Below are 18,530 nucleotides of genomic sequence, written 5' to 3'. Positions count from 1 at the left end.
GCAGCCCACAAATGTCGCCAGATATTTTGGTGCCAATATAACATGCCCAAATTCTCATCAGAACAACAGAAGCAGCAACAACAGCAATAAAACAAAATGAATAGTAAAACAAGCCCCTTTACCCAACCCATCCATCCACTCACATACACAGACAGGCCATCTCCAATCTCCATTCTCTGGCCTGAACTTGCGGACATTAGACCTCTGCACTCCAGACTCACTGGAAAGGGTGACCCAAAGGGATAAGTTATAAATAAGATTATTCAGCTAATGAAACAGTTAAAGGATGAGAATGTAGACAGAAGAACAGTGACAAAAGAATATAGAAGTTGCAAAATGAAGAGCTGGAGGTAATTACAGCCCAGAGAGAGAGGCAGGAAGACATTTACAGCCCGAGAGAAAGAGTAGGGGTGTGTAGAGGAGAAAAAAGTTTTAAATGAAAAACAAATTTAAAGATGATCAATAAACGCAAAAGTCTGGAGGAACTCAGCAGGTCAGGCAGCATCTGGGACAGCCCAATGGCATAGTGGTTAGCACAATGCTTTACAGTACCAGCAACTGAGGTTCAATTCCTGTTGCTGCCTGTAAGGAGTTTGTACATTCTCCGTGTCTGCGTGGGTTTCCTCCCACGTTCCAAAGACGTACTGGGTGCTAGGTTAATTGGTCATTGTAAATTGTCCTGTGATTTAGGCTAGGATTAAATTAGAGGATTCCTGGGTGGTGTGGCTCCAAGGGCCAGAAGGGCCTACTCCACACTGGATGTCAATAGATATATGGGGAGGAAAAAACAGTCGCTATTTCAGGCTAAAACCCTTCATCAGGACTGGAAAGAAAGGGCGGAGAAGCTAGCATATGAAGGTGGGGTGGTGTACAACTGGCAAGTGAGACCAGGGTGAGGGGGTAGGTGAGTGGGTGGCAGAGGGGGGTTGAAGTCAGAATCTGGGAGGTGATAGGTCAAAGAGGTAAAAGGTTGAAGAAGAAAGGTGGATGACTGATACAGATAGATAAACGAAGTTGAGGCGATAAGAGTTTGCAGGTGCTGGAATGTGGAGCATCAAACACACTGCTGGAGAACTCAGTTCTTCGAGCAGCATCTATGACTAAGGGGAAGGAATGTTGAAGATTCAGGCTGAGGTCCTGCATCATGGCAATGAAATCCAAGTTATCCAAAGTTGTAGAGAGTAGAGAAGTCTGCAGTGTGCCTAGCTGAATGGTGAAGTGCTGTTTTTTGAGCTTGTGTTGGCCTCATTGTAACAGAACAGGAGGTCACAGACAAATAGGTTGGAGTGAGCATAGAATATACAACGTCGACCATACAGCACAATAAAAGCCCTTCAGTCCACGATGTTATGTCGCCCTTAAAACCTACTCTAAGATTAATATAACCCTACATAGCCCTCCATTTTTCTATCATCCATGTGCCTACCTTAGAGTTGCTTTAATGTTCCTAATGTTATTGGATGAGGGATTAAAGTGGCAGGCAGGAAGAAGCCCGGACTGAAGTAGTTCACAAAGTGATGATTTAATCTACTTGTTCTTTTTCCAATTTTTCCCCGATCCTTTTCTCAGAGAGCATAAGCTGATTTGTCGAGCTTGTCCTCCTGCTCTGCATTTCACAGTGTCCATATTCTTACATCCTAGAATGAGAGGCAAAAACTAGATTTGCAGATTACTGAAAATGTCTCAGTTCAGTGGAGACATTTGGTGATTACCAAATGACAAAATTACCTCTAAATTTGCTGATTATCACATTGCTATTAATTGCCCCTTTCCTGTATTCCCATTCTGGCTCCCCTCTTACCTTTTCTCTTCTCCCCAACCACCCGTCACCTCCCTCTGGTGCCCCTCCTCCTTCCCACTCTAAGCTCTGATCAGATTCCTTCTTCAGCCGTTTACCTTTTACACCTATCACCTCCCAACTTCTCACTTCATCCTGCGCCCCTCCTCTCACACCTTCTCCCTAGTTTCACTTATCACTCCTTTCCCTCCTCACCACCACCTTATTTTGGCTTCGTCCTCCTTCCTTTCCAGTCCTGATGAAGGGTCTTGGCCCAAGACGCTGAGAGTTTATTCCTGTCCATAGATGCTGCCTGACCTGCTAAGTTCCTCCAACATTTTGTGTGTATTGCTGTTCATGGAACTTTTATTGTCTTTATGTATTACTGACTCTCAAAGAATGCCATATAAACTGAAAGCAGGCAATGCTCTAAATCAGCATCTGTGGTGAGAAATGCCATCAACCTGATATGTTAACTGTTTCTTCCTTCATAGATGCTGCCTGACCTGTCAAGTTTTTTCAACCTTTGCATTTCTTGTTTTCCAAAACCACGACAAGATATCTTGCAATGATGGTAGATAGGATATAGAGCAAATATCTTTTATTTAAAGCAGAAGGAAAAGTTAATGCTTTGTTCTGCAATTCTAAAGTTGCAGTCCTTGTCCTGGCTAGTTGTTAAGTTTTTGAAGCTTTAATTCTTAGGGGAGAGCTGCTCCTGAAGATGGACAGACCTCTGGAGGCCAGAGATGCCTACATCAGGGCCTTGGAACTGGACAGGACCAACGCGGACCTCTGGTATAACCTGGCAATAGTTTACATTGAGCTCAAAGACCCATCTGAAGCCTTGAAGCATTTCAACCAGGCTCTGGAAATTAGTGCAAACCATAAACTAGCACTGTTTAACTCTGGTCTGCTGATGCAAGAATCTGGTAAGTAAGCCGGCATATCTTAAACCCATTCCATTCGGAATAGTCCTAGCTTAGGCCACATAAAGGCCAGTTGTAAGCCTATGGATATTTTCAACTGTTCTCCTTGGGGTCCATTGAGATTGTGGGAGAGAATTTATAGCAGAGAGTTAGTGATATTAATATAGAACAGGAAATAAAAAGAATGCAGCAATAGGATTCTTCTGCTTGGACCTGGCATAGAGTAGATGGGCCAAGTAGCCATCTCCTGTGTTGTAATATAAAAGTTGACTTTATTACCTTACATCCTACAGTTATAACCCTTTCACCATCAGGCTCCTGAACCAGTGTGGGTAACTTCACTCACCTCAAATTTGAACTGATTCCACAAGCTATGGACTCACTTTCAAGGACTCTACAACTCATATTCTCGACATTATTTATTTATCTATATTTGTATGTATGTGATTGTTTATATTTTGTGGAATTTGTCTTCTTTTGCGCATTTTTTTTGTCAGTCTTTGTTTATGTGGAGTTTATTCATAACTTCTATTTTCTTTATTTTCCTGTAAATGCCTGCAAGGAAATGAATCTCAAAATGGTATATGGTGAAATAAACATACTTTAATAATACATTTATTTTAATTTTGATTACATGGACAAATACACTTAGTGGTCATTTTATTGACCACTGAGGTATAATGTGTACCACTGCAGTGTACTTATTAGCTACACCTGTACACTTGCTCGTTAATGCAAATACCTAATCAGCCAGTGAAGTGGTAACAACTCAATACAAAGAAGTATGCAGATGTAGTTGTGTTCAGACTAAACATTGGAATGGGGAAGAAATGTGATTCAAGTGACTTTGACCATGAAATGATTGTTGGTGCCATATGGGGTGGTTTGATTACCTTAAAAATGATTACCTTAAACTGATTTCTTGTGATTTTCATGCACAACAGTCTCTAGAGTTAACAGAATGGTGTGAAAAACAAAAAAAAATCTAGTGAGTAACAGTTCTCTGGGTGAAAACACCTTGTTAGTGAAAGTGGTCAGAGGAGAATGACCAGACTGGTTCAGGCTGACCGGAAGGTGATAGTAACTCAAATAGCCACATATTACAAGAGTGGTGTGCAGAAGAGCACTTCTGAATGCACAACATGTTGAACCTTGAAGTGGGTGGGCTACAGCTACAGAAGACCACACGGGGTTCCTCTCGTGTACCGAATAAAGTGGCCACTGAATGCATCTGTGATCAGTTGCAGGGGAAATGAAGATGAGAGGTTAATAATTATTATGGTTCACAGCTGTCACCTGTATCACTCAGGAAGAGAGTCATAAATTCAAACTGAGATTCCAAGCAGCTCTCGCAGAACCTTTAACCCAATGATATAAAAGCAATCTGCATCTCTTGAATGGTTGCTAAGCAATGAATTTCACACCTGCCCAAACTGAGCTGCAGTGAAGGCAACAAGGCAGACGGAAGAGGAGATACAAGAGACTGCAGATGCTGGAATGTGGAGCAGCACCCAAATCACTGGAGGAATGCAGCAGGTCACCACCTAGATGTTGCCTAACCCACGAAGTTCCTCTTGCTTTCTGTGTATTGCTCGTAGGTCTACTACATACCTGGCATACGGTACCTCATTTACGAACGTTTACGAAGATTGTCTGAACCATCACCATCCCATCTTGCTCCAACCCCCAGGTGCCACTGCAGAGAAGACGATTGGACTTGTGGACGAGACCTAAACTAATAACGTGCCATAACTGTTAGTCCTGATGAAGGGTCTCAGCCCGAAATGTTGACCATACATCTTCTTATAGATTCTGCCTGGCCTGCTGCGTTGCGCCAGCATTTTGAGTGTGTTGCTGCCATAATGTGAAACTGCTAAGAAATTAATTAGAGAAAACAGGACAAATTGGTTTACTATCATCACATGTTCTTAGCTTTGTGTATGCCATCCGTACAGATCATCTCAACACAACAGTGCATTGAAGTAGTACAAAGGAAAATAATGAGTACATGCAGAAGCTAGTGCTACAGTTACAGTAAAAGTGCAATGCAGGTAAACAAACAGTTGCAAGGCCATAACAGGTAGATTTTCAGAAATGGGTTTAATATCACTGCTCTATGAAATTTGTTTTACGGTGACAGTGAATTGCAATACATAATAAAAGAACTAAAAATTACAATAAGATGTATATACAAAACAATATATTAAATAAGTAATGCAAAAAAGAAAGGAGAAAAAATACTGAGTTGGTTTTCACAGGTTCATTGTCCATTCAGAATTCTGATGGCGGAGGGGAAGAAGCTGAAATGTTGCATGTGCATCTTCAGGCTCCTGTACCTCCTCCCTGATGGAAGCAGTAAGGATAGAGCCTGTCATGTGTGATAGAGCTCTGTAATGACTGCCTTTTTTGAGCCATCACCATTGGAGATGCTGGGGAGGCCAGTACCCATGATGGAGCTGGCTGAGTTTACACATTTCTGCAGCTTTTTCCGATCCTGTGTAGCAGCCCCTCCATACCAGATGGTGATGCATCCAGTTAGAATGCTCTCCATCCCTAATGAAATATAGCCACAATTGTGCCTTCTTTGTAATTGCATCAATATGTTGGGCCCAGGATAGATCCGCGGAGTTGCTGATGTCCAGAAACTTGAAACTGCTCATCCTTTCCCCTTCTGATTTTGTTTTTGAGGGCAAGGTACCATCTTGTTGTACTCGGAACAGTTTAATAGTCTGATAGCAGCAGGGTAGAATCTGTCCTTGAGCCTACTGGTATGTGCTTTCGGGCTTTTGTATCTTCTGCCTGATATGAGACAGAAAAATGTCCAGGGTAGGGGAGTTCCTTGATTATGTTGGCTGCTTTACTGGGGCAGCAGAAAGTTCAAAGTAAATTTATTATGAATGTATAAATATGTCACCATATACTACCCTGAGATTCAGTTTCTTGAGGGCATTCACAGAAAATCCAAAAGAACACAATAGAATCAATGGAAAACCATACACAACAAAGATGGACGACAATGTGCAAAAGACAACTAACTGTGGATGTACAAAAAAGAAAAAAACACACAAAATAATGATAATAAATAATAAGTACTGAGAACATGAGATTGTAGAGTTCTTGAAAGTGGGTCTATAGGTTGTAGAATCAGTCCAGTTCTGTAGACAGAGTCCACGGAGGGAAGGCCAGTTTCCATGATGCACAACTCTCCACAGTTTTTTGTAGTCACGTGCAGAACAATTACCGCTACAAGCCGAGATCAATCCAGTTATAGTGAAAGTGCAGTGGAAATCAACAAAAAGGTGCAAGATCGTTTTCTGTGGTACATCACTAAAATTTGGTGAGCATCAAAGGGGCATACCATAAGACAAGAAGACATAGAAGCAGATTTAGGCTTTTGGCCCATTGAGCCTACTCCACCATTCGATCACGGCTGATTCATTAGCCCTCTCAGTCTCATCCTTCTGCCTTCTCCTCATAACCCACCCCCTTATTAGTCAAGAACCTATTGATCTTACCTTTAAATGTACTGAATGACTTGGCCTCCACAGGCCTCTGGGGCAATGAATTTCACAGATCCACCATTCTCTGGCTAAAGAAATTCCTTATCACTCTTTTAAAGGGGCATCCTTCTATTCCTCTGGTAGAGTTCCCCATCACAGGAAACATCCCCTCCACATCCGCTTTGCCTAGGCCTTTCAATATTCAATAGGTTTCAGTGAGATCCCTCCTCATTCTTCTTACCCCAGCAAGCGCAGGCCCAGAGCCATGAAATCATTCCCGGGATAATTCTCACTAAATTTCTTTAGTCATGGTTGCAATCATGTGACTATCTTGGAGAACTAGTTTACTTTGCAAGATAACTGTTTTTGTTGGACGGCACGGTAGTGTAGTGGTTAGTGTAACACCATTACAGAGTTAGCAACCCGGGTTCAGTTATATTACTGTCTGTAAGGAGTTTGTACATTCTCGCTGTGACTGTGTGGGTTTCCTCCGGGTGCTCCGGTTTCCTCCCACATTCCAAAGACTTATGAGTTAGTCAGTTAATTGGGCTGCATGGTCTCGTTGGGCTGGAAAGACCTGTTACTCTGTTTAATCTCTAAATAAATAAAAATAAGTGATCGAGGGAAGAGTAAAAAGAAGACAGCTTTACAGAATGGGCGAAAGAGTTGAGGAAGTCAGAGTAGGAGGGCTTTGGCTCAACGGGGCTTTGGTGATAATGGGTCAAGGCAAGGTAAGTTACCTGTGAAGAATAGAAACAGTAAGTATGTCTGTGTTCTGTACTGGGTGTCAAATGTGGGAAGTCTGGAAGACTCCCAGCCTTCCGGATGGCCATATAGGCGCCAGGTGCATCGAGCTGCAACTCCTCAGGGACCATGTTAGGGAACTGGAGCTACAGCTCGATGACCTTCGTCTGGTGAGGGAAAGTAAGGTGATAGAGAGGAGCTATCGGCAGGTAGTCACACCAGGGCCTCAAGAGACATATAAGTTTGTAACATTCAGGAGAGGGAAGGGCAAGGGTCTATACCCCTACTGCTGTTCCCCTTGACAATAAGTACTCTTGTCTGAGTACTGTTGGGGTGAACAACTACCTGGGGGAAGCAACGACGGCCGCACCTCTGGCACAGAGTCTGGCCCTGTGGCTCAGAAGGGTAAGGAAAGGAAGAAGGCAGCAGTAATAGGGGACTCTATAGATTGGGGGGGGGGGGGCAGACAGGTGATTCTGTGGACGCAGGAAGGAAACACGGATGGTAGTTTGCCTCCCAGGTGCCAGGGTCCAGGATATTTCTGATTGTGTCCACGATATCCTGAAGTGGGAAGGTGAACAGCCAGAGGTCGTGGTACATATTGGTACCAATGACATAGGTAGGAAAAGGGAGGAGGTCCTGAAAACAAACTACAGGGAGTTAGGAAGGAAATTGAGAAGCAGGTCCTCCAAGGTAGTAATCTCAGGATTACTGCCTGTGCCACACGACAGTGAGTATAGGAATAGAATGAGGTGGAGGATAAATGCGTGGCTGAGGGATTGGAGCAGGGTTTAAGGAAAACCCCAAGGCATTCTACAAGTATGTGAAGAGCAAGAGGATAAGATGTGAGAGAATAGGACCAATCAAGTGTTTAAGTGGAAAATTCTGTATGGAACCAGAGGAGATAGCAGTGATACTTAATGAGTACTTTGCTTCAGTGTTCACTATGGAAAAGGATCTTGGTGATTGTAGGGATGTCTTACAGCAGATTGAAAAGCTTGAGCATATAGACATTAAGAAAGAGAATGTGCTGGAGGTTTTGGAAAGCATCAAGTTGGATGAGTCTCAGACTGGATGAGATGTACCCCAGGCTACTGTGGAAGGCGAGGGAGGAGATTGCTGAGCCTCTGGCAATGATTTTTGCATCATCAATGGAGACAGGAGAGGTTCTGGAGGATTGGAGGGTTGCAGATGTTGTTCCCTTATTCAAGGAAGGGAGTAGAGATAGCACAGGAAATCATAGACCAGTGAGTGTTACTTCAGTGGTTGGTAAGTTGATGGAAAAGATCCTGAGAGGCAGGATTTACGAACATTTGGAGAGGCATAATACAATTAGGAATAGTCAGCATGGCTTTGTCAAAGGCAGGTCGTGTCTTACGAGCCTGATTGAGTTTTATGAGGATGTGACTAAGCACATTGATGAAGGTAGAGCAGTAGATGTAGTTATACAGTGGCATGCAAAGGTTTGGGCACCCCTGGTCAAAATTTCCATTTTCCTGGTCAAAATAGTTAAGTGAGCAGAAGATGAACTGATCTCCAGAAGTCATAAAGTTAAAGATGAAACATTTTTTTTCAACATTTTAAGCAAGATTAGTGTATTACTTTTGTTTTGTACAATTTTAGAGTGAAAAGAAGGAAAGGAGCACCATGCAAAAGTTTGGGCACCCCAAGAGGTTTGAGCTCCCAGGTAACTTTTACAATGGTCTCAGACCTTAATTAGCTTGTTAGGGCTATGGCTTGTTCACAGCTATCGTTAGGAAAGGCCAGGTGATGCAAATTTCAAAGCTTTATAAATACCCTGACTCCTCAAACCTTGTCCCACCAATCAGCAGCCATGGGCTTCTCTAAGCAGCTGCCTAGGACTCTGAAAATTAAAATAAATGATGCCCACAAAGCAGGAGAAGGCTATAAGGAGATAGCGAAGCATTTTAGTTAGCCGTTTCCTCAGTTTGTAATGTAATTAAGAAATGACAGTTAACAGGAACGGTGGAGGTCAAGTTGAGGTGTGGAAGACCAAGAAAACTTTCCGAGAGAACTGGACGTATGATTGCTAGAAAGGCAAATCAAACCCCTGTTTGACTGCAAAAGACCTTCAGGAAGATTTAGCAGACTCTGGAGTGGTGGTGCACTGTTCTACTGTGCAGTGACGCCTGCACAAATATGACCTTCATGGAAGAGTCATCAGAAAAAAACCTTTCTTGTGTCCTCACCACAAAATTCAGCATCAGAAGTTTGCTAAGGAAGATCTAAACAAGCCTGATGCATTTTGGAAACAAGTCCTGTGGGCTGATGAAGTTAAAATAGTACTTTTTGGCCACAATGAGGAAAGGAATGTTTGGAGAAAAACGGGTGCAGAATTTCATGAAAAGAACACCTCTCCAACTGTTAAGCACGGGGGTGGATTGATCATGCTTTGGGCTTGTGTTGCAGCCAGCAGCACAGGGAACATTTCACTGGTAGAGGGAAGAATGAATTCAATTAAATACCAGTAAATTCTGGAAGCAAACATCACACCATCTGTAAAAAAGCTGAAGATGAAAAGAATATGGCTTCTACAACAGGATAATGATCCTAAACACACCTCAAAATCCACAATGGACTACCTCAAGAGGCGCAAGCCAAAGGTTTTGCCATGGCTCTCACAGTCCCCCAACCAATGTTTACATCATCGAAAATCTGTGGATAGACCTCAAAAGAGCAATGCATGCAAGATGGCCCAAGAATCTCACAGAACTGGAAGCCTTTTGCAAGGAAGAATGGGCGAAAATCCCCCAAACGAGAATTGAAAGACTCTTAGCTGGCTACAGAAAGCGTTTACAAGCTGTGATACTTGCCAAAAGTGGTGTTAGTAAGTACTGACCATGCAGAGTGCCCAAGCTTTTGCTTCGGGCCGTTTTCCTTTTCTGTTATTTTGAAACTGTAAAAGATGGAAATAAAAAAGTAATCTTGCTTAAAATATTAAAGAAATGTGTCATCTTTAACTTTATGCCTTTTGGAAACCAGGTCATTTATTTGCTTAGCTATTCACAGTAAAATAAATTTTGACCAGGGGTGCCCAAACTTTTGCATTCCATTGTATATGGATTTCAGCAAAGCCTTTGATAAGGTGCCCCATGCAAGGCTTATTGAGAAAGTAAGGAGGCATGAGATCCAAGGGGACCTTGCTTTGTGGATCCAGAATTGGCTTGTTCACAAAAGGCAATGAGTAGTTGTAGACAGGTCATAATCTACATGGAGGTCGGTGATCAGTGGTGTGCCTCAGGGATCTGTTCTGGGACCCCTTCTCTTCATGATTTTTATAAATGACGAAGTGGATGGATGGGTTAGTAAATTTGCTGATGACACAAAGGTAGGGGGTGTTGTGAATAGTGTGGAGGGCTGTCAGAGGTTACAGTGGGACACTGATAAGATGCAAAACTGGGCTGAGAAGTGGCAGATGGAGTTCAACCCAGATAAGTGTGGTGTTTCATGTTGGTAGGTCAAATATGATGGCAGAATATAGTATTAATGGTAAGACTCTTGGCAGTGTGGAGGATCAGAGGGATCTTGGGGTCCAAGTCCATAGGACACTCAAAGCAGCTGTGCAGGTTGACTCTGTGGTTAAGAAGGCATACAGAGCATTGGCCTTCATCAATCATAGGAATGAGTTTAAGAGCCGAGAGGTAATGGTAAAGCTATGTAGGACCCTGGTCAGACCCCATTTGGAGTACTGTGCTCAGTTCTGGTCGCCTCACTACAGGAAGGATGTGGAAACTATAGAAAGGATGCAGAGGATGTTGCTTGGATTGGGGAGTATCCCTTACAAGAATAGGTTGAGTGAACTGGCCCTTTTTTCCCTGGAGTGTCGGAGGATGAGAGGTCACCTGATAGAGGTGTATAAGAAGATGATGATTGTGTGGATAGTCAGAGGCTTTTTCCCAGAGCTGAAATGGCTAATGCGAGAGGGCATTGTTTTAAGGTACAGAGGAGATGTCAGGGGTAAGTTTTTTTACGTAGAGTGGTGAGTATGGAATGGGTTGTTGGCAATGGTGCTGGAGGAGGATACAATAGGGTCTTTTAAGAGACTCCTGGATAGGTACATGGAACTTTAAAAAACATAGAGGGCTATGGGTAACCCTAGTTACCCAGTACATGTTCAGCACACCATTGTGGGCCGAAGGGTCTGTGTTAGGTTTTCAATGTTTCAAGGGAGAAAGTGGATGGAAACACGACCGGGGGTTGCAGGTTTTTGTTCTGCATTTTCAATGTGGACTTGAACCATAAAATCTTTTTATCATTCTTATAGTTTTTATATTCTGTGTTTTTTCACCCGAACTTCTGTTTATTTTGTGCGGGAAGGGGGATTTGGGAGTTAATGTGCCTTATCCATTTTGTTCATTTTTTTGTGCAGGGGAGGGGGATTTGGGGGTTAATGTGCCTGATCTGTTTTGTGTGTTTTCTAACAGGAGAGGCCAGTCTCAGACCAGAGGCCAAGAAGCGGTTTTTAAGCTACATAGAAATGGAGCCAAAGGATGCGAATGGATACTTCAACTTGGGCATGCTCGCCATGGATAGCAAGCAGAACGTTGAAGCTGAAGCATGGATGAAAAAATCCATTGAGGTGCAGCCGGGCTTCCGCAGTGCCTTGTTTAACCTAGCCTTGTTGTACTCGCAGACAGGGATGGAGTTGGAAGCACTCCCTGTGCTGACAGAGCTGTTACATCATCATCCCGACCACATTAAGGGCCTCATCCTGAAGGGGGACATCCTGATGAACCGAATGAAAGATATTAAGGGAGCCAAACAGTGCTTCAAGAGAATCCTGGAAATCGACCCCACCAACGTTCAGGGCAAGCACAACTTGTGCGTGGTGTATTTCGAAGAGAAGGAACTTGTCAAGGCTGAGGCTTGTCTGGCTGAGACCTTGGCCTTGGCACCAGATGAGGAATACATTCATCGCCACCTGAGCATTGTACGCAGCAAGCTCGCAGCTCAAGGCGGTGGCAGCCCACCACAGCACCCGGCATCAGTTGCTCAAGCAGACCAGCTGGGGCAGGAACCCTCGACTAAGAACCTGAAGGGACAGGGAAAAGAACCAAAAAAGGTTTCTGGGACTGCGGGTGCGACAGAGGCATACACAGAGGTTCCCAGCGACTCTAAACAATCCCCAAATGGACTCAACAAACGGACAAAAAAAAAGTCCAATAAAGAGATAAAAGAAATCGAAAAGAAACGTGCTGCAGCATTAAAACGATTGGAAGAGATTGAACGCATTTTGAACGTTGAGTAGGCACCAAGTCATTCAATTCTGTATGGTCACTGTCCTTTTTAATTGACTATTATTGTGGCAACAATAATTTGTTTCCCGCTATGCAGGGAAGATTATTTTATGCAAAGTAACGAATAGAAATCATAATACCAACAAAGCCAATCGTATTTCTGAATGCGAACTGAAACACTAATTTAATGATAATTAAAGACTCCTACCTCCAGTCATCTTCATGTCTAGAAGCAACAGTCCTTTGTGTAGAAAAATGGGTCAGAGAGTAACTTCTAAAGAAACCTGGTGTGCTTTAGTGCTGTCAGAGATGCCAAGGGTTTAGTGTTCTTGGATAAATCCAGTAAATCTACTGGTGATCCAGTCAATCAAAAGGTTCCCAGGTGGTTTGTCCCGCCCACCCCAGTTGATTCATTGTGTGAGTGATTCTCAGTTTAGAATAACTGAATTCTGGGCATGTGAGGTTAGTGGATTTTGCTTAGAGAAGTGTTGAAGCTCTTGCAACTGTCTTAGGTGAATCTCGGCTGAGGCAGTGGAAAAGTCTTCTGGGGACCACCCCAAACCCTTGCCCCCTCCTTTTTGGTCACTGTTTGGAAACCATGTTGAACGTGCTTGTGTGTAGATTTCCTGGCAGACTGGAGCTCAGCTGAAAAAATTTCGTACCTGTAACATCACCAGACTGAACTTCTCTCAACAACTAGGTTCCCTCATGGATGGCTGAGCCTGGGAATGAAACATGAGGAGTCTTGAGGCTTCTAAGACCTGGATTGGAATCTCTCACAGGCAGAGAGGAAGTGTTGGTTGGTCAGCAATGTTAGCTAATGATGGCAAGGTTGATTACTGATCAGAGTTGCTTCTCACCAAAATATACTGTAGTTTGAGGAGCTCCATTTATATGAAGTACAAATAACAAATTTGATATCTAGCCTTTATAGAAAATCTGGGAAACTTCAATACAAGAGAGGCTTCAGCTCACTCTTGCCCATAATCTATTTGTACAGCCTTCAGCACACCTTCACCACTACTTATCTGTATGAAGTAGTTATGTTTACTGCCGTAATGAAGTGGGCAGTGCACAGGACTGATTAGCTTGGCCTTTCTGTGGAAAAATCTGTTAAGGTGGCAATGACGTGTGTTAAAGTTAAACCACTCCTGGTATGGATGTTATAAGGCAGCAGCAGTTTGCAAAGCAATCTCTTTGCTATAATTTCCTTTGTTACACCTATGCATTAAACACTAAGTCATTTATTTTAAGTCAATTCATGCACTGATACATATACATTAAAACATATATTCAATATTGCTTTATCCTTGAATTTATTATTATGTGGAACTTTTGCTTGAGTTAGATTTGATGTGTTTTAATCACTAATTAATGTCAGCACATTACTGAGGCAGTTTCAACCCTTTGGTTACAGGAATTATGTCTAAATGAGGTAATATCAAAATTGTGCTGAGGAGGCAACACTACAGTCATGTTCTGTGTTATTCACATTTGCCATTGGATCCGTGGGGAATTGAGCAGGTTCTTAGTAGTTCAAATCACCAAATAGAATCCTGCCCTTTTAACCAAGGCTTGATATTCTTAATAATTGTGTGTTTATTTAAGACTAACAAGTGTTATAACCTCTCACTTAAATCAATGACTTTCGGTTTGTCTTTCTTGAATGCAAATAAAATTTTGAATTTTGGAGAATTGTGACCTTGTGGCAGTTTTTCTTAAAGGGAACAACATAAGATGGTGAGCAGGAATGGACCAAGCTCTGATGTCCTGTGAATTTTTTCACCTCCCCTCCACCTTTCTGCTCAATCCCTGGAGTACTCCAAAGATGGCCTTGAGTAAACTTCATGACCAACGTCCACAGCCTACACTCCCTGTCTTTCCGTTCCCTTTCTTCTATCATTCATGGCCTTCTTTAGATCCCTCCTTCAGTCTCTTGCCTCTTTCACCTCCTTCTTCGGCTGTCCATCGATTTCGATGTTGACTGAGGCCTGGGCAAGGTTGTATGGAAGACTGGCAGTTGCCCAAGCTGCAAGTCTCCCCTCTCCACGCCACCGATGTTGTCCAAGGGAAGGGCACTAGGCCAATACAGCTATCACTTCTCAACTTAAGAGGGGTAAAGGCAGCAGGCTTTTTCTATTGAGTTTGGGTGAAACTAGAACTACAAGTCTTGGGTTAAGGATGAAAGGTGAAATGTTTAAAGGGTACATGAAGGGGAGCTTCACTCAGAGTGTGGAATGAGCTGCCAGCATAAATGGAAAATGCATGTTCAATTTCAAAATTTAAGAGACGTTTGGACATGGATGGGAGGGGTATGGAGGACTATGGTCCAGGCACAGATCAATGGGACTAGGCAGAATAATAGTTCGGCATCCTGATCCGTCCTTCCCCCCACCTCACCTGGTCTCGCCCATCACCTGCCTGGTCCTACTCCTCTCCCTCTACTTGCCTTACCCTGGCTTCTTTCCCCTTCCTTTCCAGTTCTGATAAAAAGTCTCGGCCCAAAGCATCGACTGTTTACTCCTCTCCATAGATGCTGCTTGCCTTGCTGAGTTCCTCCAACACTTTGAGTGTGTCGCCTTCTTGAATCTTTGCAGTCCCTCCCATGAAAATGTGCTCAGAGCTGTTGGGTAACAAATATTGTTCCAGTAATAATGATGAAGCAGCAGTTCTCCTTCACCCTGTTACACCCATAGTGTGCCATCTTCTCATTCATTTACTTAAGATATTTCCTTGTACTTATTTTTAACTAGTAAGCTCTTGTCCCCCTCTGTGAGTTTATTAATGTTTTTGAAAACCCTTACAATGTGAGTAATGTGAGCAGTGCCAGGATTTAAAGGTGGTGAACCAATTGTGGTTTCACTAACATTAGTCCAAAATGAATATAATATGAGAATCCGCCCAAGCAATGTATATCATCTGTCAACAAGGCAAATAATGGAGTCCTTTGATTCATTGGTTAAGCTGTTTCAGATGCATGTGGCATTCTCTACCTCCACTATCTTTAGGGATTAAGAACAAATACATTCAGTGGCCACTTTTATCAGGTACACCTGTACACCTGCTGGTAATGCAAATATCAGATCAGCCACTTACGTGGCAGCAACTCAATGTATGAAAGCATGCAGATATGGTCAAGAGATTCAGGTATTCAAACCGAACAGTAGAACCAGGAAAAAATGTGATCTAAGTGACTTTGACTGTAGAATGATTGTTGGTGCCAGACAGGGTGGTTTGAGTATCTCAGAAATTTCTGGTGTCCTGGGATCTGCGCAACTGTCTAGAGTTTGCAGAGAACTGTGAAAAATAAAAAAAAATCCAGTGAGTGGCAATTCTGTGGGTGAGCAAAAACGCCTTGTTAACTGGAGAGGTCAAACTGTGGTGAGCACAGAAAAACATCTCTGAACGCCCAACATGTCGAATCTTGACATCAATGGCTACAGCAGCAGAAGACCAGGAACATACTTTCAGAGTAGATCACAGTGAATGTCAGCACTGGGTGGAACACAAAGTAAAAAGGACAAGACAGTAATGATTTATTTAATAAATTATCTGGTCATTATCACATTGCTACGTGCAAACTGGCTACAGGCCAGTCCTGATTATCAAATTAATTCCACTTCGCAGATGTCTATAGGAAGTAGAAGTAGGGTTAGGCTATTCAACCCATCAAGTCTGCACTACCATTCAATCATGGCTCAATTCCTTGACCATAGCATGTTGGAATTAAATTCTGAGAAATCTACCATTCTTTGGCAATGATATTGTATTTCTCCAACGTAACATCTTAGTCCTTCTGATTAAATATACTCAACAACTGCTCTCTGGGGTAGACATTTCAAATAGTTCTCAATCATTTGTGCAAAGAAACTACTTTGTTTAAAACCCCTTCACACTTATCCTGAGAAAGTGCTCCCTACACCTGGAATAGGGTCTCAGTCACTTGAATTTGGAAGAACTGGTCTTCGATAATGTCCCTTTCTTTAGCTCATGTTGTAATGGGGAGACTTGGACCTTCCAATGATACTTGGAGCATTTGTCTGGAGTGGCCACCCTATGGTGGGCTCACTCGAGACTCTGAGGGGAGTCTGCAGATGAAGGGTGTTCCAAATTTCACACAATGCCAATAAGGACCTGTTAGTCCTCCATGTCCATACAGTACTGTGCGAAAGTCTTAGGTGTATATACAACGTTTGTATATATTAGTCAACATGGAGCATGCAATTCTGGCAGGAGCAAAGGATGTTGGGAATAGCAAGGATGGGGTGCTATGGGAGGGATGTGGGACAGGTGGCAGAGGAATGCTGTGGTGGGAGATAGTGCAGGGTAGCCAACCCTGAGACACCAGGCAAAAGTCATTTGATTCTCAACAATTAATTTATTGATCTTTACAGAATGTCTCTCTGGTGCTTCCCACTCCCTGACCCCTTCCCACTTTCAGTCCACAGCAGAGACCCATATCAAAATCAGGTTTATCATCTCTCACGTATGTCATGAAATTTGTTTATTTTTTGCAGCAGCAGCAGTATAGTGCAGTACATAAAATTACTGCAGTACTGTGTAAAAGTCTTGGGCTTTCTAGCTATATATGTGCCAATGACTTTTGCAGAGTACTGTAAGAGTGGAGGGAGGGTCACAGCAACATGAAAGGCATCAGGTTCCTTGCTGTGAGACCCAGTCCTTCTCGTCAAGTTGTTGAGGTTGTTGACTGTGCAGTCACTTCCCAAGGCCGAGAGATCCCCAGGGGCATTAACATCACTACATCACCTTCCCCATCCCCTACCACAACCCCGCCTGACGTCATTCTCATGTTGAAGGAAAGATGACGATATAAATAACTTCAGCGCAAAATTCTCTGTCCTTACCTTCTACACTACTTCATCGCAACATGATAGAATTGCTCTTTCTGAGAGCAGGGGTTGGACCTGGCTGGATGGGTTCCTATTGAATTATTTCCTGGAATTGTATTATATGATTCTTTGAAAAAAAACTTCCCATTGTTTGGATGACAAAAACAAAAAGGGCAGTCTCAACAGGAAGGAACTCTGACTTGTTATTAAACATTATTCGATAACTAACACCAGGACAAACTGACTCTAAATTACATTCTGCCGATACGATGGGAAAGGTTTGTGTTCCCCTCCACCCCACCTCGCTCTGTGCCAGGCCTGCCTCTCAGCTCTGAGTCAAAGAATCAATCATAGCACCTTTAGATCATGGAAGAAACAACGCCAACCTTTCCTCAGCTCTCCAATTCTGACAACGTCTTTGTAAAGCTTCTCAGTACCATCTCTGGTTCCATTGTATAGTTCCTGTACAGTGCAGGTTTTCAAGCTCCTGCACCTCCTCCCTGAAGACAGTAATGATAAGAGGGCATGTCCCTGTTGGTGCGGGTCCTTTGTGATGGATGCTGCCTTACTGAGGCACTGCTTCCTGAACGTGTCCTCAATGGTTGGGGAGGGTTGTGCCTTTGATGGAACTGGCTGAGCCTACAACCCTCTGCAATCTTTTGCTGTCCTGGGAATTGGAGCCTTCGTACCAGACAGTGATGCAGCCTGTCAGAATGTTCTCCACAGTACATCTATAGAAATTTGTAAGAGTCCTTGGTAACGTAATGAATCTCCCAAATGAATACAGTGCTGGCATGCCTTCTTTGTGATTGCATCAATACATCGGGCCCCGGATAGATTGATTTCTGTTTTGAATTAAATTGATTGATACTTCACAGTAGAAAGCTGCCAACGATTCACCTTAACATGAATGACTAACTTTCTCCATGTCCCATTCCTAAAGCCTCCCCTCTATTCTGATAATGACCGGTTCTCGACTAGGTGAAACATCTTCCTTTCATTCTCACTGTGAAGTCCTGACAGAGTTTTGTACGTTTTAATGAAATCCTTTAAAGATCAGGGATTGCAGGCTTAATCTATCCATTGTCTCAATATACAGCCAGCCTGCTGTTCCAGGATCCAGGGATTTTTGTTCCACTCCCTCAATGATAAGTATATCCTCCTTTAGACAAGTAGGCTTGGAGTGCACCTTAGTCCAGGAACAGACTCACCAGGCCCTAGATACATGCTAAACCATTGCTACTTCTGGGATCTGAGAACGTGATCCAAGGTTTCTCAATTCCTCAACAGTTTCTATTTAGTGCGAGTGATCAAAAGGAAAAATCTTTCCGAAGCAGACACTTAATTTTCATCTTAATTTTGGGTGGGGGAGGGTGGCCATTGAGAAAGCAGAATCATACAGCACAGAAACAAGCCCTTTGGCCCAAATCATCCATGTCGAATTGCCTCATCCAAGTTGGTCCGATTGGGAACAT

General features: G+C 43.0%; 1 protein-coding gene across 2 annotated transcripts in view; it reads left to right on the top strand.

The window, feature by feature from the left end:
- Positions 1–13,900, top strand: part of tmtc3 (transmembrane O-mannosyltransferase targeting cadherins 3) — a 138,134-nt gene extending 124,234 nt beyond the window's left edge. For both annotated transcript variants that reach the window (XM_073058857.1, XM_073058858.1), the window contains exons 13-14: positions 2,480–2,706; positions 11,393–13,900. In XM_073058857.1, coding sequence (XP_072914958.1) covers positions 2,480–2,706; positions 11,393–12,216 — 1,051 coding nt within the window. In that variant the 3' untranslated portion in view covers positions 12,217–13,900. The remainder of the gene's footprint in view (positions 1–2,479; positions 2,707–11,392) is intronic.
- Positions 13,901–18,530: the final 4,630 nt, after the last annotated feature.

The sequence above is a fragment of the Hemitrygon akajei genome, chromosome 10, assembly GCF_048418815.1.
Source record: "Hemitrygon akajei chromosome 10, sHemAka1.3, whole genome shotgun sequence".
Taxonomy (NCBI): domain Eukaryota; kingdom Metazoa; phylum Chordata; class Chondrichthyes; order Myliobatiformes; family Dasyatidae; genus Hemitrygon; species Hemitrygon akajei.
This window is presented reverse-complemented; position numbering and strand designations above follow the sequence as displayed.